Raw genomic sequence first — 27073 nt, 5'->3', positions numbered from 1 at the left:
TCGATGCAGCCTGCCCAGATCCCTCTGCAGAGCCCTCCTGCCCTCCAGCAGTTCAACTCATGCCCCACTTGGTGTTGTCTGGAAACTCACTGAGGGTGCACTCAATTCCCTTGTCTCCATAATAGAAAAGGTATTAAACAGAACTGTCCCTGTCATGTCATCACATATATGGCCACAGGAAAACATGCTTGTATTTAAATTTAAAAACTGAATATACTCAAAATTGTGAAACCTGCCATGGGAGTCTCTAATAAAATCACATATATTACTTTCCTTTATTTGCAATTGATCAGACATGGAGTTACCCAATTCACAAGGATGCTGTAAACCCCTCTGCCTTCACTGCATTGGATCTTCTTGGCCACACCTGCAGGTTGGCTTTGTAGAATTTAAATGCACTGATTAACCAAAATATACCATCTTAGGATGCCAAACTTGCAAAGCATGATAAAAACAATGAAACTGATTATGCCCTTCATTTCTACTTATTTTCTTTCACATACTACTCCCACTCATTTAAATTAAAAAATACGTGGCCTTTACTTCATTACAAGCTGTGACCTTCTCAAAACCACTTTGATCACACAAAGATCTATTTCCTGATGGGATAACTGCCCTGATTTAAGTGACATTAAAATGTAGTATTTCCTTTTAGCAGCCAATGGTTTTAATGCATAGAAATAACCCAGCTATATGTGTTTACTTACCTCTGAGGCACATTCCTGTAGTGTCCCCACTACTGGGATTAAGATGTTCGCATCTGAGCATTTGAGCCATTTAGCTAATAATGGAATGCCACCAGCTTTACGGATTGCTTTCTTGGTTTTGGTGCTTTTGCTGCAGCTCCAGAGTGCCAGAGCCCCACAGCGTGCTATTTCAGTATCTTTGGTTTGGTATGGTGCTCCCACTGAAACACACTCCAACAGCCCAACCTAAAAAAACCACAATTTTTTTAATAACTAAAGGGAAGTTTGATCTTATACTGCTTTTAATCATGGTAAACACTACCACAACAATCACATATACAACACAGGTTTTAACAGAAACACACACATGACAAGGGTACAAATTTTAATGTCTGCTTACCAGTCTCTTGATTCCTCCATATTGCCTTACTGTCTTTCGTGCTCGTTTAAATCTAGCAACATTAGCAATTGTTTCAGCTGCCAAACATTTTAGATCTTTATCTGGAGAGTCCAGAATTTTCACCATGATCTCTAATCCCCCAAGATCTGCAATTGCATGTCTGATCAGTATATTCTGACTGACATCCTTCAGGATTTTTAATGAAGCAGTCTAAAAAATTGGAAACATCAGATGTCAGACATTATTTAATTACCAAAAAAAATTAACATAATTTAAAATGCTGGGTTATCTAAAACATTTTATCTTTTATATTTAAGCATGAGAAAAGAAGGAAACAAAGTCAGAGAAATTGATTTTTGTAAAAATCTGAAGAAAAAAGAAAATAGAGGAATGAAGAAAGAAAGGAATTAATTTTATTTACATTTTGTAATTTGAAAATTGAAAAAATACTCTAATGGAAAGGGCGTATTCATAGCTCTATTTGACAAAGCTACTTACCTGACATCTAGTTTCTTCTGTATCAAGTAAATTAATTAACACTTCAAGACATCCGGTGTCTTTGACAGCCAGCTGACACGTTTCTTGAGCCATATTGAAATCTCTCATTGAACACAGTGCAATTACAGTAGCAGTTGGATCACCTGCCTAAAACAAAACAAATAATTAACCAATCTGTAAAGTGCTTTTAATATAGAACTTAACCACTTCTACTCATACTAGTAGGAAGTGGCAATGGTGATCCAGTTGATATGTCCAAGTGCACTCCATAAGGATTTTGACAAAGTCCCTCCCTAAAAACTCTCAAAGAAACTAAGCCACTGTATTATAACAGGAACGACCATTATGTGGATTGGACAGAATGATTAAAGGATAGGAAAACTGAAGACAGGAACAAAAAGTCAGCTCATTAAAGGGATGTGATCTAGTGGAGTTCCATGGATCTGTGTTGAAATTATGTGATTCGACACACTTGTAAACACTCTGAAATGGTAGGACTAGTTAAGTGATAAAGCTTGTTGACAATTACTATGACTCAGGGCCTGAAGTGACAAACTGATAGAAAACTTACAAAGACTAAGAGGGCAATAAACAGCAAAGGAGAAAAGGAGAAATGAGGCACATCATAAAAAACCAATTCGAGCTCCATAGATGAAATGATAGTTTTTCAACTGACCATTAAAATTAGAAGTGATACCTTTGCGGCTGGGGGAGATGGCTATCTAATAGCGTATTAGGAGTCATTTGGCAAAAATATTGAACAGATAATGTCACTGTATCACAGTACAAATCCATGGTTCACATACAACTTTAAAACTTTATGCAATTCTGCAGCTTCCCTTTCAGGAAGGTTACTGTAGCACTGGAAAACTTTCTGAAAAGAGCAGCAATGACTAAAAAGTTTTCTTAGTCTAGAAGAGGGCCACCTAAAGGAATATGATAGAGATAGACAGTGTTAGGGATGGCATTGAGTAGGACAGAGGGGAGTTGACTGTCCTAAGTTTCTTTTAATACAGATACCATCTCTTTTAATAAAAAGATATGACGGGATTCAGGGAGTTGGTTCTTCAAATGAGGTAACAGACTAGTGAAGCTAGTTGTGAAATGATTCTGTGCAAGTCAAAAGTTTTCATTGAACGCCAGTAAAAGCATAAATATGTCTTTCAATTTTCAACATCCCAAGTTAAAAACAAGTGGTAGCTTGGAGAGTATTAGAAAGCAGTGTTTGCCCTGTTCTTACTTCATCCTGGGCAATCTTTTCTGCTCCTGGGTTTCTTATGCCTTGATAAAATATGGTCAGAACAGTGTTTCATCACACAGGTTATACAGCCAAGTTTCCCACATTTGTGAAAATCAGAAGTCAGCACATCAGAATGCAAAATATGAACTTTAACCACAGAAATTTTCCACCCTGATCATCACGTCTCCCCTACTGTTGCAGCCAGGCTATTAGGATACACTGTCTTTTAATCCACCCAGTACAGGGGGGTTTATGTCTAAATTGAAGGTCATACACTTACATATAATGAAAACAGCATATAACTTGAAGATTTCTGTCCTAGAAACAGAGCACATACAAAGATATGGGATGTTGGATACAAATTTAAGATTACAGTGTAATATTTAATTGAAAGGATGAATTTTTGGATATATAATTGGAAGAAGTGGATAAGAGCATACATACTATCTCTTTTTAAGCACTTGTGCAATTACTACTGAAATTCTGTGTCTAATTTTCCTTTTTACAGTTCCAGAAGGAAAAGATGGAGATGATTCAGAGAAGAAATCAGAAATTACTCTAAGCCTGGAAAATAGTTGCATTAAAAGAGACATGAACACTATTGAGCTTATGAAAGAGTAAATTAAGGTATTAATCCCTAATAGTGACTAAATAAATCTATGATGAATAGGAGCGTGATCACAGAGCAATCTACAGTCTACCACAGAGATGTGATGATTTGAAGTTAAGGTTACTAAAACTTAGATGAGCAGTGAAGTGCAAGTTTTACATTGTGTGGTTAATTATTCTTTGGAAGAAATTAAGAGTGATGGTAAGTTTTCCATCAATGGAAATTTGTCTGTCAAGACTGGATGTTTTTCTAAACAATAAACTCTATTTCAGTCACTACTGCCAGACTGAAAGCAAGGAAAGGTTCAAAGAACACAACATAGAGAGTTAAACCATATGACAAAGGATTCTTTTGAATGCATAATAGAGGTTTACTGTTAATAAAATCAGGGAAGAACCAAGATGCATGGAAATTAGGAGGCCTGAGCTACCATGCACCTGCAACAGAAGCTGGAGCACATGAACAATGCCAACTGGTACTAACGTGGATTACAACTTGCAATACCTTCTAAGCCAAACTACAGTATCGACCTTCTTGCGCGCTTCTGGATTCCAGGGAAACTTTGGATCCCATCCAGATCTTAACTGTGCTGCCCAAGCCCATCTCTTCTAAATGACAGGTTTGAATCTGTAAAGGACTTCTAGCCAAACCTTTCTAGTTGTGGGCATCATAATGAAACAGAATACTGAAAAACTGAGTAATGTCTGTTTATCTGAAACAAGTAGATCTAGCAAAACCAGAACTTTTGAAGCATGTTTCTTAAATGCAAACAGAAATGGTAAGACAAATACAGTAAAAAAGTATTTAAATTTAACATGCTCTTCCAACAGTTAGGATAAATGTAGGAGAGAATCGCAAGTGAGAAAATACATCGAAAGGGAATGTGAGAAATACTTCATGAAGTTTCAGACCAGTAACTTCTGTCAGGCAAAACACTTCTGCTAATCAATAAAGTGTATGTTGATAGTGCTTCATAATTTTTACTTAAATTATCTCATAACAATAGACACCCACAGAATTTCCACACCCCCCCAAAAAAAAAGAGAATTTAAAGATAATTTTTAAACATTTGTAACATATAGTGTGCTAAAGGACAATGTCCACAAGTTTTATAAGTTATCTTTTTTTAATCAGTTATCATCTTGACTTCAGAAGAATGAAATGTGTCTTGCTTTAGTAATATTTTCATCTACTTTGAAAATATGTTCTACTGTATAAAATAGTATAACAATTTCTCAAATGTTTTCCTAGAGAAAAGAGTTTATCCACACATATTTTTTTTAAATCTGTAAGATATTATTATAAAACTACATGGAATATTCTACAGCTCAAAAAACCTAACAGCTGTCCTTTTATGAAATTTGTGGTCTTTTCACATGCCTTAGGCTTTGATATTTACCTTGCTTTGTATAATAGAAATTTTCCAACAGGTGTTTTATGTCTTTTTGTTATTTTACATGAATGCAGAAGAATATTGCTAACCTGAAAAGTGATGTCTCTTCTTTTAAGAATTGCTTCTCCTACAGTGAAACTACAGTATACATAATGTAACAATCCATAATTCCCTTATCTTACACATATAATGGTTGGCATATGGTATTTAATATGGACCAGATTTTACAAAATAAACAGCTTTTATTTTTCTTATACTAAATAAAAAATAGAACTGTATATATATATAGGTATATATATATATGGATTTTACTTTTTTAGCTTCAAAAATGAATGCACCATTTTAAGTGTTTTTAATGTAAAACCACAATAAAATACTTTTCATATGTGCTGAAGCATCAGTTCCACAAAATAAGAAATATTACTGATGGTTTCAACAATTATTTTTTTGTTTCTTGAAGTTATCGTTACAGTAAGTAATGCAGTAGTAACAGCATAGATTTTAACATGTATGGAAATAGTTAACCTCCCCATTAAATTGACATAAAATCTGCATCATGTTTTATACCATTTGAAATCTGATCATTGGATGCAAAATACTGGCAGATCAACAATCAATTTTAAGCCTTGAAATTAAACACAGACTTAGTTAAAAATGTGCCTCTCTTCCTATACAGTGGTATAACATATATATCCACAAATTAAATGAAAATAAACCAATATCACTGTTACACTATCAGTAAAATATTTTCTGTGCAAAGTAGTGTAATGTCTCTGTTATGATACTCAGAGCTCACAACTAAGAATTACAGAACTACTGGCAAGATCAAGTAAGAATTAAAAGAAAAACACAAGCAAATAAGGATACAAACCAAAACACAGGCACCGAGGAACACCCAACTACAAACCATCATTTTGTTTGATACTTCTGTAATAATCAAGAGGAAAATACCTGCTAGTCAATGGCAAGATTTCAGCAAATGAAACCAAGCAAACTAAAAGCAGGGGTCTTTCTTATGCATTAACCTTTACTGTATTCTACTAACGTTTGCTTAATGTCAATGATGGCACAGGGAACACTACGCCTATGCTGAGAACAGAACTAAGTCAGTAAGTACTTAGATAACTTAGATGCTTTCATACTAGATGTGCTTAAAGGATTCTGCCCTATGGTACTGCAAGAATTGGCTGATGCCATGACTAGTTTGCCGAACTGTAGAATGTATCTGTTGTTATCAATGAAACACAACATAATGTATCACTATCACAGTGATGCCAAACAAAAGAGAAAACTTTACCGAGAGACTTATAACCAGATTTGTAGCCTGTAAGATACAAGAAATGATCCTTCTTAGGTTTGGCACTGATAAAGTACTGCGTTCATTCAAGGTATCACACTTTGAAACAGATACTGAGAAAGTTGATAAAGAGCAGAGGACAGCAAAATATCTCAAAAGTATGATCTCAGCAGAAAAATGGAAGGACCTGAAGCTGTTTACTCTGAAGTAGAGAATAAGGAGATTGTTTAAAGAACAGCTAAAATTACAATCATCAATTCTCCAGGTCCAGTGTGGGTAAGATAACAAATAATGGGTTTAAATGGAACCATGGCTGAATTAAGCCAGGTTAAAAAAAAAAAAGAAAAAAATGCTAAGTATATTTGAATTCTTGAATATATTACCTACAGCAGTTCTAAAATCTCCATGTCAGGACAGAAAAGCTAGAGAAGTATCTGTCCAGAAAACACACAAAGTATTGATGCTGTTTTGGAGGCAGTGACCTCCTACATTCTGCTCTAGTCCTATTTTGTTATTTAATTTTTGTGAACTTTTACCGCCACAGAATTTTATAAATATTAAATGGTTTTACTATTTCCTTTTCTTTAAAAAGAGGATTGACCTATAATAGATAATACAATTGTAGATACAGAGACATGATAATAAAATATGCAGGCTTAAGATTTCAATTGCACATGTCCCATCACAATTAAACCCTTCCTAGTCAATACAAAGCTTTAAATTTTGAAATTATTCTCTCAGTTCAGCAGGCTAGGAAAGAAAGATACCACATCTCCTCTAGAGTCATCTGTGGAAAGAGTAAACATCATGAAAGTTTTTTTGCAGATGATCTGCCAGTAGGCAGAAGCATTAGCTCTACAGAGAGCTGAGCCTGTGCAGATGTGCAGGAGACTACGGGATGTGTAACCTGGTACATGGCACGTTCCCTGCCCTGTTTCTGCGGCTTGAACCCTCTGATATCCTAAGTGGCATCATTAGGCCACTTGGACCGACACATAGCAGAGATCTGTATCAGAGTTCAGAATTCACAGAATCACAGACTATACTGAGTTGGAAGGGACCCACAAGGATCATCAAGTCCAACTCTTAAATCAATGGCCCATACCAGGGGATTGAACCCATGACCTTGGCATTATTACAACCAAGTTTTAACCAACTGAGCTAATCTCAGGGTCACGACTGTCATGAGGGAAAGGACAGTTCCAAGAGAAAGGCACTACATGCACCTGGATTCAGGATACCAGTGACCCTTGAGTCCTTTGACAAAATTCCTGCCTGCTACTGACCAGGTGCCTTTTCCTAGTCCCTTGATTCTCCACTTTGAACTGACACCTGAAGGCATTATTGGAGTACTGACGAGATTATAAAGAAGGTTATTCCAAATCTGATGCCCAGTTTGTAGTAAAATGAACATAAATGCAGGGAAATACATAAACATTAAGTTACGGTGCGTTTCAGTTTCTCGAAAGAAAGCAAGACTAAATAAAAAGAAAATTATACAATTTTTGGCTCACAAACATCTCTATAAATATGATACCTATTTGAAGGGGGGTTTAATTAATTTATTTAATTTGTATTAGGATTTAGAAAGAATAAGAATGAATGCAACCAGACTATGAAACACTGTTTTGCTTCCTATGGTAATGTCAAGAACAGTTTTTTTCTGTTTAAACCTATGGCTGAAATTTCTTTTGCCACAGTAAAGGTTTATTTTATTTACTCTATTAAGTAATTCCTGGATGGATAGATTAATGTGCATGTCCATGATAACAAACCTATCACTGAATAACAGGAAAGAAAATTGCTGTTTGTGGGCAGTTTTGTCATTCTTCTGTATAATAATACCCAGTTTTAACTGGGAGTATATGTAATCTGAGTGGCAATTACAATATACTTGACAAAACTAAGACCAAAAATACTAAGTTAATGTGTTTTTAGAAAATATTGGACAAACAAAATTAACATAATGTGATATCCAAAAGAAAGTAACTCAAATGACAGAAACCTTCATTGTTATATTAGAGATTTTTTAATTAAAATTCATAAATTGAATAACAAAACCTCTAGAAAAAAATTGTTTAAGTGGAATCCCAGCTCAAAATGTTATTAAAATATTGCCATTTTTATAAAACAAGAAAACCAAAATAAATAGTAAAGTATGAAACAGACTTCTTAGTGTAACACTTTGTGAATTTTTTATTTTCTGTTGAACTCTACTCTCTCAAATCACAGACCCTTTTGTAATTTTCTGCTGGAAAGTAATTCAAAATATAAATAAATGTTGATAAAGATAATGAAAGATTGAGTATTGCAGTACAATATGTACAGTATGCTTGAGCAAGGCAATTTTTCTGTGCTAGTGATCTCTAAATACTCCGAGTTTTGTTATGGTTTAAATATTAGTTCCAATTCTTCATTTTAGTTTATAAAACATACAAGCTGCAACTTGTTAAGACATGAGTTATGGACAAGTATAACTGAGTTATGGAATAATTCCCTGACCCACTTCCTGAATCTTCTGGCATTCTTTAGCTGCAGCCTGGCAGCATGTAAACCATACAGATTAATGTAAGTAACGCCAGTGGAAAATCACAGGCATCACAAAGTCTCAAAATCCAAAACATTCACATTGGACTACAACACTGCACAGAAGCTGTGCAGTTTTAATTGCAGATTAATATCTTGACCCTGACCCTGCACAGTGGCAGAAGTGATATACTTGTCATGACCCAGATACAGTGAGTACAAATTGTCATATTTTATGAAATTGAAAAGAGTTTCCAAACAAAAGAATAAGCCTATTATTTTCTGCATGAACCAGAAGGTTTTGTTAGGCAACCATTGATTCTCTCTTGAAAATTCTTCCAAGACATATATCCACTCCATTTGCTTTCCTTTTCTGATTCATAGTAATTGGACTCTGCTATAGAGGAGGTAAGCGCCTAACAGTTCATATGCAAACATATGAACTTTTACTTCATTGGACTAGGAATAATAGAATATATTTCCTAGTAACTTCTCAAACCTCAAACTTGGAAGGAAGTGAAATGGTGACCCCAAAACCACAGAAAATTCGGCCAAGGTAATATATAATATCTTAACAGTGCAAGTTTATCTTCTATTGGTTCGTGAAAGTTTCACTTTAGGAGTGTATTTCTTCCCCAGTTGCATCTGGACAATTTTGTAAAGACACTTCATCTGAGGAAAATAAAGAATGTATGTTTTTTAAAAAACATGCTGAAATTAGAAGGAAATAGAATTGAATAGGAAAAGGGTGTGGGATTAAATTTTAAAAGGAAAAAATCCTGCCCAAACAGCACTACTGTTAACATTGGTTTTAAAACTGTAAACTCTGACTGGAGATTTGGAGATGAAGCATATGCTGTCCATAATACATATGTACTATTGACCTTGTGTGACTGTGTCAGACCTGCCTAAGTAATTTGAATTTTGCCTAGAACTTGGCTCCACAAAGAGGATAAAAGCCTTAATGTTATTACAGCTATTTTAATTTTATGTATCCAACTAATTTGGGAAACCAGTGGAAGTGAATCTGAGGGGAAAAATGAATGAGGTTGAACTAGGCAGGACCTGTGCCTCTGCAGACTACTGGAGAGCTCACACATTACTGAAACTTTACAACCACTGAACAGACAGAAACTACATTTGAAACTAGCAAAAAAAAAAAAGATTTTGCAAGAAAAACAAAAGTATAGTAATAGTTTATGAAAAACTAAAGAGACGGGTGTCCTCTGGGGAAATAAAGTCAACTTAAAAACAGGGCTTAGTAAGAGCATAGGAAAAATATATCGATGAAGACGTGGCTGAAGCACAGGCACACTTCTGAAATAACTGTGTGTACAGGGAGCTGTAATTAAATTGAGCCTAGTCAATGTGGAATACCTAAAAACAATGAATAATGTTGTTCTCACTACTTAAAACTCTTTGTAGCTTTCAGAACCCAATTCTGTTCTAATTCCTTAGGAAAGATAATGATTTGATTATCTACTTCATGAATATAAAGCCTGCAGTCAGATTCAGACAGTTCTGGTAATTTACTATGATTTTATAAGTACTGTAGTTATGGTGTCAAAACCATAGCTCATTAATTTAATTACCTTCTTTTACAATAGAATACAATCCTGCAGAAAGGGGAGAATCAAACATCAGTTATTTTACACTCTTTACCTCGGTCTATAATTTTTGACATACCATCTCTTCTTTCTTCTTTTTATTGAATTCTACTTTTTGTTTGTTTTTTTTTCCTTTTATTTCTAAATTGTCTTTCATCTCATCAGCTATGAAACTCTCAGGAATGTGTGACCCCCTGAACATTAATTAAACCTCCACTATGCAAGAATTCATCAGAGTTGGTGTTAATGGTCAAAATTCAACTGGCTGTTATGAATTTTATATGTCTCTTGTGATGCGGAATGATTGTTTGTACTGTATTTTGAGATGAGGGCTATTCAAGTGCTTCAGAGTTGCCAATTATAATAATAATTTGAGAGTTCACCATTTGCCAATATTTTCTACCTAGTAAATTTATCATAAAAATATTTCTTTTCCATGATCAGCACTATCTAGGTTGTTAGAAAATACGTATCTTAACTATAATATGCAGTTTTCCTATATTTTTACTTCCTTTTTTCCCAGTAATCACATTCTTTACTGAATTTTAAAATAAAACTTCGGCCAATACTGGATGATGGGAGCAAGAGACATTCTTGAACAGTAGAAAAGAGAGTAATACGAAGGCTGATGGGTTTGCCAAGGCTGACAGGTTAGCCTAACATGCCTAGAAACACCAGCAAGTGGCACACAATTATGTCAGATACATTTGGTATTTTCTGAAAAATAACAATCTACTGCTTAGTCAAACTACAGCAAACCCTATTTTTCATCTTCAGTTGAATAACCTTCATATCACCCACCATATACTTTCATCATGGAAGGGAAAAGATTTATTCCTAGACACTGCACTAATAAAGTCAGGTAAATTAAATGAAAAGTTGGTCAGTATTGAAAAAAGGCATTACACAGTGACAAAATTATTTTATAAAAATATTTTAAATACACTTATATACGCTTATTTTGTATTTAATAGCTAAAACACAATCTCATGCAAGTCTTGCTAATATGAAGAAAAATATAAGAATATTATTAGAAAAAAGTTAACTTATCCACAGATTGTGAAAAAAGTGGCATGACCAATATATGTTCTACATGGATTAGGTACTTTTGCTCCTGCTGCCATTAGATATTAACATTTGCATCAATTACACATATGTGGTCAGATTTCAAGACTAGAAAATTTGTTTGCAGTTCCCTGTGCAGTTTACAGTTCAGGAATATCCATAAACATGAGATTTTAGACTTTTCCTATGACTATCAAAAGACTTTCGAGCAGTATTACAACATGCAAAATAAGCACACAAATGTTTGGTCCTTCAGTAGGTACACTGTAAGAAAGAAAGAAAGAAGAGAAAGAAAGAATGGAGAGAAAGAAAGAAAGAATGGAGAGAAAGAAAGAATGGAGAGAAAGAGAAGGAAAGAGGCAAAGGCCAGAAGGAATATTCCTGTACATTCCTATCTCCCTGGTTCTGTTTGCCATCTTTATGTAAGTCCTCTGCAGAGAGGCCTCCTGCCAACTACAGAAATGTTGTTTGAACACAGCAGTCTTCCAAAGGTCCTGCCAAAATTCAGCTGGGGAGAAGCCCTGAACACACCCAGTGTATCCTGCAGTTTTTGTACCTCTTCCTTGCCCACTGAATGAGATTTGACTGAGTTATGTGAGACATGTCCTCCCTTCCCAGCCATCCACCACTATGCAGCACCAGGGCACATGGGCACTGTCTTTTTAACATTTGATGACAATCAAACATTGGTATAAAAACTACACATCTTTCAAATTTTACGGAAGTCTTTTTCTCTGAAAATTCATCTTTATAGAGTCTTGAGAATTGTGATTCACATTTACTTTAGCAGACACTCAACAAATGGTTGCATCTACAAATTATCGTATCTTCTCAGTATCTCAAACATCTATTATTTAAGGCATTTTATTAATTTTTTCAAATGTGCAAACAATGTATACAACCTTTGAAGGCATGAAAGCCCTCTGAAATTTGTGGCTCAACATAAATATGCTTGTAGATACTTAAATAACACAGTCATAAATTTATTTTCTCTTACGTTGCATGTGTCGTGAACACTTGCCTACATGAACAACAAGAATGCCAAAAAAACCTCCTAAGTCTGGCCAGAAGTGCAGTATTTATACATGAATTAAAACGAATTCCATGTGCAAGCTAAAGTAGCACTCCATCAATAAAACATTTCAACCACTGTCTGTGGCATGGCACTGAGGCATCAATTTTTAGCTTTATCTGACACTAGGGAGTTCTTGCTTTATGTAGCTAAGAATCAACACAGAACTATTTTAAATATAACTTCAAATACTTTAATTTATATCTAATTTAAATAACTACTTGAAGACTTGGGTGTGCAGGAATACATGAACAAGTATACATCTGAATTTTCGTAACAAAACTTTTCTTATTATAGAATTTTGGGTTATAAACTTAACAGGTACTCACAGTTTGAGCAAAAATGTTCCACTTTTCTTTTTCTAATTCTAAACCATTATGTAATTTTGCTTGTTGACAGCTGGAGCAAAATAGACCAATTTCTAAAACAAAGGTGCAAGAAAAATATATTTTTCTCTTTGCTGTTCTCAATCTTCATTCAGAATGGTTCCATGCAAGTGTAGATACTAATTTCAATACTGAATAAAGTCCAATACTAAAACCTAAACATGACTATATGAAGGATGTAGAGAGGAAACAGAGTTTGAGAATTAAGTAACCAGGAGAGAAGAGCCTGGTCGGTAAAGAGGGTGATACATAAACGGGCCAACAAAAAGAGTTCCATGAGTTCATCAACAGTAATTTTTAATATCTTCTCTAGGAGGACCTTGAGTCTTTCCTAAAAGTAGCATGGTTGTTTCCCTGAGGTCTCAGAAAAGTACAAAGAAGTGCTGCATAACACAGACCAAAGCAAGCTATTAACAAAGATTTGAAAACAGCACCTTGAACTGTAATTACATGCAAATAGGAAGAAACATGCAAAATGTATACACTGTGTGTTCAGCAGTAGGAGTAGCTGAGCAAGTTACATGCTCAATGTTACACCAAGTTACATTTGCAAAGGGTTATTTTACCCCAGCCAAAATGACAAAAATATAGAAGTCCAATCTAGAAAAGATAATTGTAGAGAGACTTGTATTATCCATGTTTATCTGTGTCTTTTTGCCTACAACCACTAGCAAGGCTCCACATACATGAACTGAGAACAAGAAGTTTGAGTACTCAGAATGCAGTTTAAAAGACTGAGTTACCCTCCTACAGTTGTTAAAGGACTGGGAGCAGTCAAAGCTTTGCTTATTCCTCACAAGCACTGAAGCGCAGAATCATAGACTCATGCAGGTTGGAAAAGACTTTCAAGATCATGGAGTCCAACTTTTGATCGAGCACCACCATATCAACTAAACCACAGCAAGAAGTGCCACACCCATCATTTCCTGAATACTTCTCCGCTTCCCTGGGCAGCCCATTCAAAGTTTTACAATCCCTTTAGTGAAACAATTCTTTCTGATGTCCAAGCTTGAAGCTTGTGCCCTGTCATCCTGTCTCTAGTTGCCTGGGAGAGGCAACTGACCTCCACCTGGCTACAACCTCCTTTCACACAGTTGTAGACTCTGATAAGGTCAGCCCTGAGCCTCCTCTCCTCCAGACTAAATACCCCAAGCTGTCTCAGCCGCTCCTCAGAGAACTTATTCTTTCTGCTGTACAAAATTCCAGCACCATCACTTTATCAGGCGGATGTGTGTGCTCTGTACTCAAAAAAATAAACAAGCCAGTGCTTTTATTAGTAACTTAACAGAACATAAATTCCAGTGCAAACTTGTAAAGGAATTTCTCCTGAGGGAAAAACATAATTAGAGTTTTCCACAATAGTAGAGGGTTGTTGGGATTTTGATGTGTTTCAGACATATTCAGAATTTTAACTGTCTATATTTATAGGTTCCAAAAGATTTTCAACAAGTCTGCGTAAAAACCTGGGTTTTTTCATTTGTTTTAAGAGGATGCCTGTTTATCATACATTTTCTTGTCCACTAAAGCATCTATCCAGACACAAGACCATGTTAGAATTACTTCAGTCATGCATTAATCATAGCTGATGAAAGACTTTAGGCAACTATTCAGTTTTAATGAAAACTCTTGAAAGTTATTATCCACATAAAGAAATATCTTGGAAAGTTTCATACAAAAATCAAAACAGAAACCCAATAATTAATAGAGATTATACCATCCTAGGTTTTAAATAACACTGAACAGATGGTTTAATCTAAAGGTCTATATAAGCCAAAAATAGCAGATTAAAAAAACAAGTGTGTGATAGGAAAGTCCACAGCTCCAGGATTTAAACATATTGCATAACAGGGCTATTCTAAAATACACACAAGGTGGAAAGGATGAGGAGCTGTGTCCTCAACTGTATCTTTTTTATTTTTTATAAAATTTATCAATATTTCTTAATTACCTTTACAAATTTCACAAGTTTCTGAATTCCCCAGTATTCTGGTGATAAATCAGTGGTTCCTTCCTGACGACGTATAGGCTGTTCGTCCTCCTCAGCCTCTGAGGAACTTTCACTAACATCTTCTGCACTGCTTGATGCTTTACTAAAAATAAATAAACAGAATCACCAATTTTAAACAGCTATAAACTAATATGGACAAGCACATTTCAAACAGGTGTCAGAACACTGCCTAATAAAAAAATATAAAAATACAACTGACATTACAACATAATAAGTATGATGATAATTACTACAGACAGGGAAAATAAAAATTCAAGAATGAAGGAAGAAAAAAAAGCAACCCATACCCTTTTGAAGCTCGATGAATTTTAACAGATTTAGAAGTGCTACTGGCTTTCTTTTTTTTTTTCAGAGAGACAGTACTACTCCTTTCTTCATCAGTATCTTTTCTTGAAGCCTTGCCACTAGATTGGGGTTTATTAAAAAACAAAAATACAAACAAACAAAAAAACAGAAATAATTTTTTCCAGAACATTCTTCATCAGACTGTGATTCAGAGAACTCCTGACTGTCCATCCATTAACAGTTTTGGATGGATTCTTCTTCAATGAGTGTGTCTGGTTGCTTTTGAACTCACATAAACAAATGAAATTAATATTCTCTGGCAAAGACTTTGAGTGCTTAGCTATGTGGTGTATGAAGAAGTCTCTCTCTCTGTTCTGAACTGATCTCACTGGCTCATTTTCATTTATTTGACGCCCTTGACTCTTGTCCTGAAACAGACAGTGACTATCTGTTCCTTATTTACCATCCCCAGTCATGATGTTCTGTACCCTTCTTCTTCTTCAGTCATCTTTTTTCCAGGCAGAAGTGCTCTAGTTTGCCCAGTTCTTCGACATATTCCACAGCTTTGATCATGCCAAATACAGTGTTTCTTGCTTTCCTTCTATTACAAAAGACTCCTAGGTCTAGCTGGGAACAATCTCTGGTGCTTTTTTGTCCCTAACTTACAATGTTGTGAAAGCAAAATGTCTTTTCAAGTCACAACAATAAAAGATAATATTCATTATTACAGCCAATTTCACTACACCTAGACTTTAACAATGACTGTGGAAAAAGGTTAGGTCTGGCCATGGGAAAACCTTTTTTTTTTAACTGATGACTGTTAGGTCAAATCCCAAATCTCTTAAAATGACTCTTGCTATGTCAAAACGGCAGACTTGAGAGGATACTGGATATTTTTTTGGTAGGACAGCAATGAAAGGCTTTTCTTCAGATACTCCGTTTCCTCCATTACCATGCAATCAGGAAATGTGAAATCAAAGCGGAGTTCTGAATTCTTAAGACACATATCCAAGGTATGTATACTCTACTTTGGCTACTCTGACTTTGAGATAATCTCACTAGTAAATATAGTTGCTTAGCAGAGCTACAAAAGTGGCTCATACAATGAAATACTTAAAAATCGATAGTAATAAGAGTCATTCTGATTTTCCATCATGAGTCTCTTTTGCCTCCCTCAGAAAGTGTGGTTTAGATTAGATTTTTCTCCTCTGTCTTGGTGTAAAAGGTATTTTACACAAAAATTGTGATGATGTATCAGTACTGCAGACAATCGCGAGACATTTCGCTGCCTTGCTGTGGAAATTATATAATAACATTGAAGTTGCCACATGACAGGAAAAAACAGAGAAGTCTCTTTGGTAGTCCATACTCTTTTCTTAAAAATTAACATGCAGCAAGTTTTGTTTCATTCTCCTTAGTTTACTGTAATAATGCAAACCTACAACATGCAGTCTGATCATTAGCACAGTGTAGAGAAATCTATAGAAAAAATAAATTATAAAGGAAACTACTTATCTGTGGGAAGCTGGAGGCCCAGTATTTTTCCACTGCATAGTTGGTTGTAACTTCTTGCCAATGGATCTTCTCCTTGCTGCAGAACTTCTCACTTTCCCACCTACATTCTTTTCTGTAGAATCATAAAGGTTCTGGGATTGTCCAGAAACCTCAGCATCAGCACCTTCCATGTACTGAGAATTCTTCTCATGTGCTTGTTCTTTAAAAAAACTATATTCCTAATAAAAGGAGACATGGTTTGTCAGTCATATTGCTATATGATTAACGTATATTAAAACAATAAGTTATAAGTACAATTCTAGGATTCTGTGCTTAAAAATTCCATACATTAAATGTAGAATTAGATTCTAAGCAAAAAAATTGTATAATCTTTAAAGAACAAAACATTAATAACAGTTTCGATCTGCAAATTAAAGTTTTTTAAATAAATGAAGTAGCTAAATTTGGAACTTTCTGAAAATACTTAAAAATTTAGTGTTGTTCAATTTCTACTACAAATAATTTATGACATAAGCACTTCTATAGAGCCTAATTCCCAACAAGTTTTAAGATCTCGAATTGCAAAGTCAAATCACTCTGCTTTCAGTGGATCATTACATATAAGGCATTTCCCTGTATTTGCAAAAAATTCCCACAGAAAAGTAATGAACATAAAACTGAAAACAGGTTATCATAAACGGCTAGACTTCAGTTCCAAGTAATTTAATTTGCTATAGTTTTGAATTAATGTAAACACATTCCATTTCATTTTTTTCATCTTCTGTCTCTCAGGACGAACCACTTGAACAAGTCACATACAAGAATGGAGCTGAGTGGCACCTCCCAATCCTTCAGCTGTCTGTGTCCAGTACCATGGCTGATCAAAAATATACACAACAGAAAGGACTCTTGTCAACCCTTATTCTCTACGGGAACACATTCAATTTTTACAGAAAAGACAGCATACGATTGCTACGTATTATTATTGCAGCTGTCACTACCAGATAGGTGAAGACATTTCTTTATGTATCTGATTCAGAGCAGTTTGAAGGAGACTGTCACAGTATGGTCTGGTTTTGACCAGTCCCTGATGTGAATCGGCTGTTCCAGGCTTGCCAACCCAACTAATTCCAAACTAACTCATGGCAATTCTCTCATTCTGAAAATGTACTCCAGACAAGACTGTTTAGCCCTTGATAAACCAGAAAAATACCAGGGAACTGGTGCTGTAGCTAGACCAGCTAAGCATACATTAAAAAGTATGTTTCCTATAGCCCTTTATGCCAAAACAGAAATTCTGAATGTTAGCTGAAAACAAGGCCAGGCAGGTATTATAAAAGTTAATTGGTTTGCAATATATGTGCAGGTAACAGGCTTTTTGAAGCTCTCCTCTCCTCAGAAACTATTTCCAGACATGTTCTACTTACACAGGCAAACTTGGAAACACAGCTTTTCTCTGCTTTTGGAATTTCTAGACCAGAAAAGATTTTTCCTCAGGTACAAATGCTCTGCAACTCTACAGTATTAACTTGTTTAAATTCTAGTTTTAGAAAGCAGAATGTACTAAAGCAGCTCTTCAGCATGGCAAGATGGCACGATATTCCTAAACCATTAAAACGGTATCATGTATATTCTCCTGCATAAACACATTTACACAACCAGGGAATACCAAGTGTGTGATTTGTACGATAATTGGAGAAAAACTGGATAAATTCTATTTATTTACTTTATTTATCAAGTGTACACATTTCTTGAATAGTTTCATTATCTTTCTAAGATTGAAAATCAATAAAGAAAAATATATTATCTCTACTATCAATAGTAACATTAATCTACATTAACATTTAGGATTAGAACTGTAAAAATCATTCAAATATTACCATATTTTATTATTCATGAGCATCAATTGAAGCCAAATCACTGCAAATACATTAAACTAGTAATTATGTCTAAAAACATTCATATGCCATCCCATTTATAAAGTGTAAACCAGTATGTAGGTATAGCATTTAACTCTGAGATAAATGAGAAACTTTGGATTTATTGCCCTTTCAAATAGAACAACTCACAAATTCAATTCCATTACTGTTAATATAATCTACTGTATTTATGTGTACAACTTGAAATGCTCTGTTCTTTCAGAACTGTCAAATATCTGTATCTCAAAAATCAGCATTACATCACAGAAAATCAGAACAAATGGGTAAGAAAATCTCCCTGTTAATTACTTCCTTCTTGCAATAATTAAAATTGCTTATAAAGAACTAAAGAACTAAAATAAAACTTTGGCAGGTTTTGGCCTGTAATGAATTTTACCACCAAATTATTAAGCAGTTATAAACACACTAGAAATCTTTTAAAAATGAGTTTTTATCAGGAATGAAGAAATAACTAAAACTGTAGTGGCACTATGTGATTCTAGCTGATACAGAGCTCTAAATTAAAGCCAAACCACTTGCATTTTACAGGGACTGAAGCAACACATAGTGTAAGCTGGAGATTTAATTCTCCATTCTGATATTTAAATCAGACAGTTCTCGTAAAATAAACTTGGGCTATTACTTATGTTTGGGTTACAAAGAATGAAGATAAAAATGTAAGTGGTTTTGATCGCAGAAAAATACTGTCATAAAAAGCTGACCTTTTCCATAAGGATATCATATTTTCCTGTTTTAACATTTCCAGTGCTCCATTGAGAACAATACCAGAAGACAAGCAAACATTTCATGCAAAATTAGAGGCTGACCTCACATGTAATTCAAACCCCATGATAAGGTATGATAGAACAATACATGAAATGGTGTGTTATTTGCTCTTTACAAAAGAAACATATTTAGCAGAAACTAAAACAAATCCAAAGAAAAAATAATAAAAGCACTTCAGTCTTTAAAAATCTTAATTTAATAATAGATTTATCTTTCATAAAGAACATAAACATTCAGACAGGTTTATAATGCAATTCTTAACAATGTACACTTGCACAAAGTAAAAGATACACCCAGTCTCAGTAAATACATACCTGTTTAGCCATATTTTCTACAAATCTAGGTGATCTCTCTCTTAAAAACGTGACTATATCTTTATATACATCACTTTTTCTTTCATAGTCAATATCTTTACCCTTTAGCTGACCCTTAAAAAAAGAATACATTTTAAATTATTAATAGTTTTGCCTTAGACAGGTTATTTAATCTGTACCACAAGAGTGCTAAAGAGCACAAAGGTCTGTAACGGATTAGGCACAGAAGTCTCGTGCTCAGCAGAGTCCATCAAACTCCAACAACGCCTTGTAAAGATGTATGGGTCATCTCCATGGATCCCAACAGATGACCAAGATCTTACACAGAATTTTGCAGACAATGACTTTCGGTTAATTGTACCATATGAGGTTCCACTGAAAAGAATTACTGGCTTATGGCAAATATGAGCTTCCAGTGCAGAATGGCAGATGTCTAAAAGCATCAGAAAATAATGTGGCTTGACTGCCTGAGCTTTATGAGCTCAAATGTGGCAAGTCAAAGTTTCCCTGGATTTTTTAACTCCTAGGAAATCAAATGGAAATCAGCCTATCTTCAAAATGAATGTTAAGAGCTCTGGTTGCTGCTTAACACATGTAGGGGACTAATATGCCTAAATAAAATCCACTTGAAAGGAAAAAGGTAACCAAAATGAAAAGGAGAAGAGAGAGAAATAATTTCTGAAAAGCTTCCACTAAAAGGACAAAGAACTGCTTATTATTTATAAAAAGACAAAAGAAGCCCTATTAGCCACATGCAATAATATTACACCTCAGATCAAGAGCAATGAGGCATCAAGTCTCACAGTACCTTTAAAGACCAATCAAACATCATTAGCAAAAAGTGCAGAATACATTCCTAGTATAAAACTTACAGGAAAAGCACTCAAAACAAATGGAAAAACTAGCATACATTTATTACTGTGACTTTTCTTTCTGTACCAAAATATGAGCTCTGCAGCCCAAATATCACTACGCTAAATCTGAGTGAGTTTTAATTTTAGCAAATAAAAATACTCATTAGTGCATGATACCCTTTATTATTACTTACTCCATTTAAAAACACTCCTGCTGTGCTGCAAGTGATATACAAAGGATCAGTGTCATGTGGTTTGATGACTAAGTAACAAATGTCGCCATGCACTTGTCTCCAGGGAGGAGCTCGGCATCCATTAGCAAACACGTAATCTGTAACCAATTAGCAAAAGTGTTTTTATGTAGTTTAGAAGTATTTTTTAATAGTTATGCTTGATGATTAATGTAACATGTATACAAATCAAATTCCCCAAACAATTCCTTACTCTTAAGAATTCATACTGTTAGGTATTAATCATGCAAAACTCTGGTGACCCTTGGCCCATTCCAACCAAGAACTGTAACTGTGCTTAGCACTTTTCAGGATCAGGGAGTCAGTTCACTTCCTTTACTTCCACTGGAGGTATTCATATAACTGGGACACTATTTATGTATGTAAAGGCTGAAGAACACCATTGCATGTCTGCAAGTACTTTTTATTTACTTTATAACTTTATGGTAGAAATAAACTCTTTAAATGGATTACTGAAATGAACCCAGAAAATTTCACACAGAAATCAAGCGCTTTAATAAAGGTCTACATAAACATGAAATATGATCAGATCTGAACCTGATGTATACTCCAGTGATTCCAGTACTGTATCTTCTCCTTTCCCAGAGAAATTCCTGAGAAGATTCACTTCATTATTTACAGCAGCTGGATTTAGTCTTACATCTCTGCAATTAAAAGAAAATGGTTTAAATGTATTCATTAAAAGGATGTATTCAGAGAAATTAAGAGAATATTACATGATTTTTGTGTTTCATATTGAGTTTTAATAGTAGCAACAAAAATATGAAAGTGGGTAATCTTGCATAGTTTTTCTAAATTTTACCTTAGTTTGGTGAAATTTTGGTTCCATACCTAAGACAAAGTCCTTGTAACTATGAAACACACTCAGTGTAATACTTAATACAGTTCCATGAAGAAATAAACAGTTCCATGAAAAATATTTAACTGTAACTTTGTTGTTTGTACAAATTACTTCAATTTGCTAACCTAATGCAAAACATATGCAATAAAAAAACCACACTTGTGGGCACACACTTGCATACCCACACCTACAGAAAAATCTTCATAAAAATGTTTTTTCAATAACTTAGTGAACAGTGAAAGTTATTTCCATAAATTTCCTTATATCACACCAAAAACATATGCAGTGGATTGAAACCAATTCGATTTAACAATAAAAAAAAAATGCACTGGCTGAGATGCTCAGCTTCCATTTGAAATCCACGTACTGTGAAATCTGTTTCAGAGAACTATTAAGCAGTTGCAAATCCAGCTGATGAAGAAGAAGAATGATTTTCATTTTTGTCTCTGCTTCAGGGTCATCACCTCTTTTCACTTTGTCAAATAAATGCAAGATGGACGTATCTTCTCCTTCAACAGTCCCATGTTCAGGGCCAAGAATTTTCACTATGGGATCTCTGTTAGCTGCAAATATGAAACAGAATCTTGAAATGTGCTAATATGTTTAAAATTATTAGGTGAGACAAACACCTTTATTTTAATTGCTGCATGATTTTGGTGCTATTAATTTCCAATAAGAACTTTATCTTGGGGATAGTTACTCATCAGACATTACTCTCTGATGTATTCTTTCATATTTCTCTACCGCAATCTTAATGTACTTTTAAGAATATGATAACATTAAGAACAAAATGAAATTTTTCTTAATGAACTGACTGCTTTTCACAGCAAAGATTAAGATTCATTCAGCCAAGGGGTGGATATTAAATAGTTCCCTTTATCAACAGTACCTTTTCCCAAAAATATGCCTGGCTGATTCCCAAAAGAGGAAATCAATGGGCTTAACTCACTGAAAATTGATCATTTTGGAAATATGATTTAGTGTTAGAGAACTTATTTAAGCTTTTCTAGCAGCATTCCCAATGGCCCCATTACTTCCTCAGCTATGCCAGCTGCTCTTTTTGGTAAACAGTGACATAACTGCATGTTAATGTGTTTTACAAAACCACCTTGCTCTGTTCCTTCAAATGAAGTTCCATCCATGTGTGAAGGGCTCTGCAAGACACACTGGCCATGTTACTCTTGCCTATTATTCATGGTTGATCACTGTCAGTGACAGGACTCTGGATTAGATGGATCTGAAGCTTGATCCAGTATGAGCATTTATATTTTAGTACTGCAGATGCCATTTCTACTAGTATTACAAAAGAATACCACTGATCTCTTCTACTTCCACATAGGAGGAGGACATCCAGTTTAGCATATCAACTGTCTTCTTGTCAGTTTGAAAATCTAGGACTTGAAGATGACACAGTAGAAGTGCTTGTACCTGTATTTTAAAGCCATTGTGAAAAGGAATCTGGAAGTGCTTGTTGTGAACCTTCTACAGGTAAGAATGTCTTAAGCATATATTTTCTTTGGCTATTTTTTAAGGATATATAAAGGAATATTAAAATACATATGTAGGAAAAACTGTTAGTAGCCTCAAAGAAGACCTTTTTTTCTGAAGTTTAAGCCTACTGTCATAGCTGGGATATTGCTCAGTATACATGAATTTGTATATGAGATTCAACTATTTTAACTTTATTCCAGATTTCTCAGTTATTAATTTCTGTGTGAATAAAACAAGAAATAAAATCTTAATATATTAAGTTCTGGGGATCAGCACCTCTACCAACTTTCAAGAATGAAGACCTTCTCACATACTTGAAATGAAAGCATATATTTCTTTCTGCACATTTCATAAACAGAAATTGCAGAAAACATTTAAGACTGAGAAAAGATTTTAAAAGAACAAACAAACAAACAAGCAAACAGAAAAAAAAAACACAAATGAAAAAGGAAGAAAGAAAACCTTCAAGGCACGCCTGTGCTTCCTTTAACTTTTTATCCTTAGCAATTTGTAGCAGATGGGACAGCTGGTCAAAGTTGCGAACTCTGAGAGTTGATGATGAGAGGAGAAGCAATGGTTGGCCATCTCTACTTGTGGCTTCAGATTGAACAGTTTCTTCACTAGAAAAATTAAATTACATCTTTTTAAAATAAGAACTTTAACTGAGAAGAATCTTGAATGTTATTCAAGCTTTACATGGTAAAGCACACATAATTTCTTTGAACTGTACTTCAAAGCACTTTCAAGGTAAACCAATTCATTCATTGCAAATTAGCAGATGGATAGGCCCAAAGGAAGCTGTGACCCTGTGGGAAGCCTGTGCTAGAACAGGCTCCTGGCAGGACCTGTGGACCACAGAGAGAGGAGCCCACACTGGAGCAGGTTTGCTGGCAGAACTTGAGACCCTGCTGGACACCCACACTAGAGCAGGCTGTTCCTGAAGGACTGCATGCCATGGAAGGGATCCATGCTGGACAAGGTCGTGAAGACCTACAGTGCATGGGAAGGACTCACGTTGGAGAAGGACTGTCCTGTGGCAGGGACCCCAAAACTGGAGCAGGGGAAAGAGTGTGAGGAAGAAAGAGCGTCAGAGGAAAACGTGTAATGAACTGACTGCAGCCCTTATTCCGCATCCCTGCTGTGCCATGGTGAGGAGGTAGAGAAAATCAGAAGTGAAGGTGAGCTTGAGAAGAGGTAGGTGTGGGAGGAAGGTGGATGGTTTTAAGGCTTGGTTTTGTTTATCATCCTGCTCTGACTTTTGATTGGCAGCAAATGTAATATCCGTGAGTCCAGTCTGGTTTGCCTGTGACATTAACTGGTGAGTGATCTCTCCCAGTCCTTATCTCAACCCAGGAGTCTTTTGTTGTATTTTTCTCGCCTGTCTAGTGTACTAGGGGTGATAGAACAGCTTGGTGGGCACCTGGCAACCAACCAAGGTCAACCCAACACACAGGAGCCACTCCTAAGACAAAGAGAGATCACACAGTTAATCACTGTTAGGTACACGTTGTGAAAAGTCTTAGGAATAGATAGTTCAAGTTGTCTAAACCACTAACCTATCATCTGCATCACAACCAAGGCAGAATAGTCTCAAACTCTCAAAAAGAAACACTACAAATTTTAGCTCGACATTTTCAATACATATCAATAAAAATTCTAGCCATTTCAGTCTCCTAAATACACTAATGCTTTCTTTATGCTAAGAGAGCACAATTTTGCTTCATAGTTCACCTTCTGCATTTGAAAACACACTGCAATTCACACTTACTTGACCTCATAACCCTCTCCAAATACTGAAGAGTCCAACTGCGTTTTCCACTCAAGGGGCTCTCTGAAGACAAACTCTGCTTCCTCAGGATGCTTAGTGCTGAATTCCTCTGCAAACTTAACAATCTGACTCAGAAGCGCTTCGTTGAGCGGGGTGATTTCCAGCGTGCCGGTGCCGGAGCCCGCGGCCGTGCGCTGAGCCGCCCTCTGCAGCGCCGCTCCCATGGCTGTCCCTGCCTCGGCCGGCCGAGCGCTCACTCGGACAGCGCTGCTGCGAGGGGAAACAAACCTGTGTGGGAATTATGAGTCTTCTAACTCGTGTAAAGCCCCCAAGTGGGGAAGGGGCACCTGAAGAAGTCAACTCGCAGATTTTCAAGAAGTAGGGGAGTCGTGTGCAAACACAGTTCATGTCGCCTTAGTTAATTCCGGGTGCTATAGAAACAACGGGAGCAGCGCGCAGGAGGCCTCTGCTGTCTGCGGGGAAAGGAGCCCTCCCGTCAGAACCCCCTGTGCCGGCGGAGACACACGGACACACAGAGACAGAAACACAGAGACAGAGATACAGACACAGATACACAGATACACACATGGTCACACAGACACAGATATACAGATACACACATATACACAGATACACAAACGGACACACAGACACAGAAGCACAGATACACACACACACACACACACATAGATACAGAGACACAGACACACAGACACACACACAGATACACAGACACACACACAAACTCCAGCCAGGCACCCCGGCGCTGCTTCTGAACGGCGGAAAGCGGCGGGTGTCAGACGCGCCCGCCCAGCCTGGCGGGGCCGAGGCCGGGGCAGGGGCTGAGGACGGAGCAGGAAGGAGCAGGGACCCCGGGGCCAGGGGCCAGGAGGGAGCCGGGAGCCCTGGAGGGAGCCGGGAGCCCGCCCGAAGCCGCCCCGCACCTGGTCCCGGGGCAGCCGCGCCGCGCCCCGCCATGGCCGCGGCGTTGCCGGGGGGACGCGCGGCGGGCCCCGCGGGACGGGAGAGCAGCGGGGTTTGAAGTAATAAAGCGAATAATAAAGCGGGATCTATGTTCTTTGGTGCGGGTTAAATAATGTAGTAACTGGAGTGACTTCGCACCAGAGGTTAAAGGAAGACCACCGAATGGTTTTTAGCTTGAATTTTAGCCATTACAGCACAAACCTTTCACTCGCCGTCAGCTGTTACAAGAAAACGCCTTTAATTAATAAAGGTTGGGACTGACCACTTTTAGTTCTTGAGGCAGTGTGACTGATTATGCTTGAAACGCTTTTTGTTAAAGGAAGTGTAATGTGAAATTGTTTCTTGAAAGAAGTAAAGGGCATAGGTATGGGCAGTACCAATGAATAAAGTCCTTTTGCACACTGAGTACAACACAACACTACGTACGTGCAAATAGCCCCAAACACAGAATGGAAATCAATACTATTCCCCCAATCCTATAATTGATGTATATATTTTTGAATTAATCATTGCTATGGATAAATTTGTAAGTTACAAACCTCCCACTGCACTCATCACATCATGTGCTGTCTCATCTTTTGTTCCACTCAGCAGACAAGAATTATATTCCCCAGCTTCCCTTTCCACTTCCCAGTTCCTCTTCCAGTTCTGTTCTCTGGGCCCATCAAAATGCCACCACATGATAAAAACCAGACTTAGACTGGAACTAGGAGGGAATGGTTACGTGCTGTACAGTGACTGAAGTTGGGATGCCATGGTCAGCTGTCCAGGATACGTGTCCTTCACGGACAATCCAGCAGAAATACCCAGCTCCCAACATCACAGAGTTAACATAGGCAAGTGTTGTTCTACCAGCTTGGAACTCAGCTGGGTAAGAAACCTCTAATAATGAGGAAGGTCATGGAATATATGTGGAGTGTATCTCAAAAAACAACAGCGTGGGATTAATACGGTGCTTTCACAGAGATCACTGTTCGTACACATTTCACTTATTGAAACTTTCAAGCAGTAACTATGGGTAAGTATATGCAGTCTGCACAGTAATGACTTAAGAATAGCATTAGCTATTTTCACTGCATAACTTAGAGAAGATAGAAAATGAATCATTTGATTAGGTGAAACTGAAAGAGCATTTTTAGTAAAAAGCCCAGGTAAAGACTTAATGCAATTTCTTTTCTGTATGGAATACTATGTATGAATACATTTCCAGAAATGATTAAATCTCTTCTTTTTACTGAAACAATGGCTATTAAAAAGTTGATTTTGATGGGCAGAAGGTGCCAGCAGCAAAATGTGAA

General features: G+C 36.3%; 1 protein-coding gene across 1 annotated transcript in view; it reads right to left on the bottom strand.

Moving 5' to 3' along the window:
• The window catches only part of ODAD2 (outer dynein arm docking complex subunit 2), a 76052-nt gene extending 50726 nt beyond the window's left edge, over positions 1–25326 (bottom strand). The window contains 13 exon segments of the mRNA XM_071560003.1: positions 708–932; positions 1087–1296; positions 1585–1731; positions 14729–14870; positions 15076–15192; positions 15486–15493; positions 16585–16806; positions 19587–19700; positions 20635–20771; positions 21229–21335; positions 21900–22095; positions 23486–23643; positions 24792–25326. Coding sequence (XP_071416104.1) covers positions 708–932; positions 1087–1296; positions 1585–1731; positions 14729–14870; positions 15076–15192; positions 15486–15493; positions 16585–16806; positions 19587–19700; positions 20635–20771; positions 21229–21335; positions 21900–22095; positions 23486–23643; positions 24792–25015 — 2007 coding nt within the window. The 5' untranslated portion in view covers positions 25016–25326.
• Positions 25327–27073: the final 1747 nt, after the last annotated feature.

Source organism: Pithys albifrons, chromosome 7 (assembly GCF_047495875.1).
Source record: "Pithys albifrons albifrons isolate INPA30051 chromosome 7, PitAlb_v1, whole genome shotgun sequence".
Taxonomy (NCBI): domain Eukaryota; kingdom Metazoa; phylum Chordata; class Aves; order Passeriformes; family Thamnophilidae; genus Pithys; species Pithys albifrons.
This window is presented reverse-complemented; position numbering and strand designations above follow the sequence as displayed.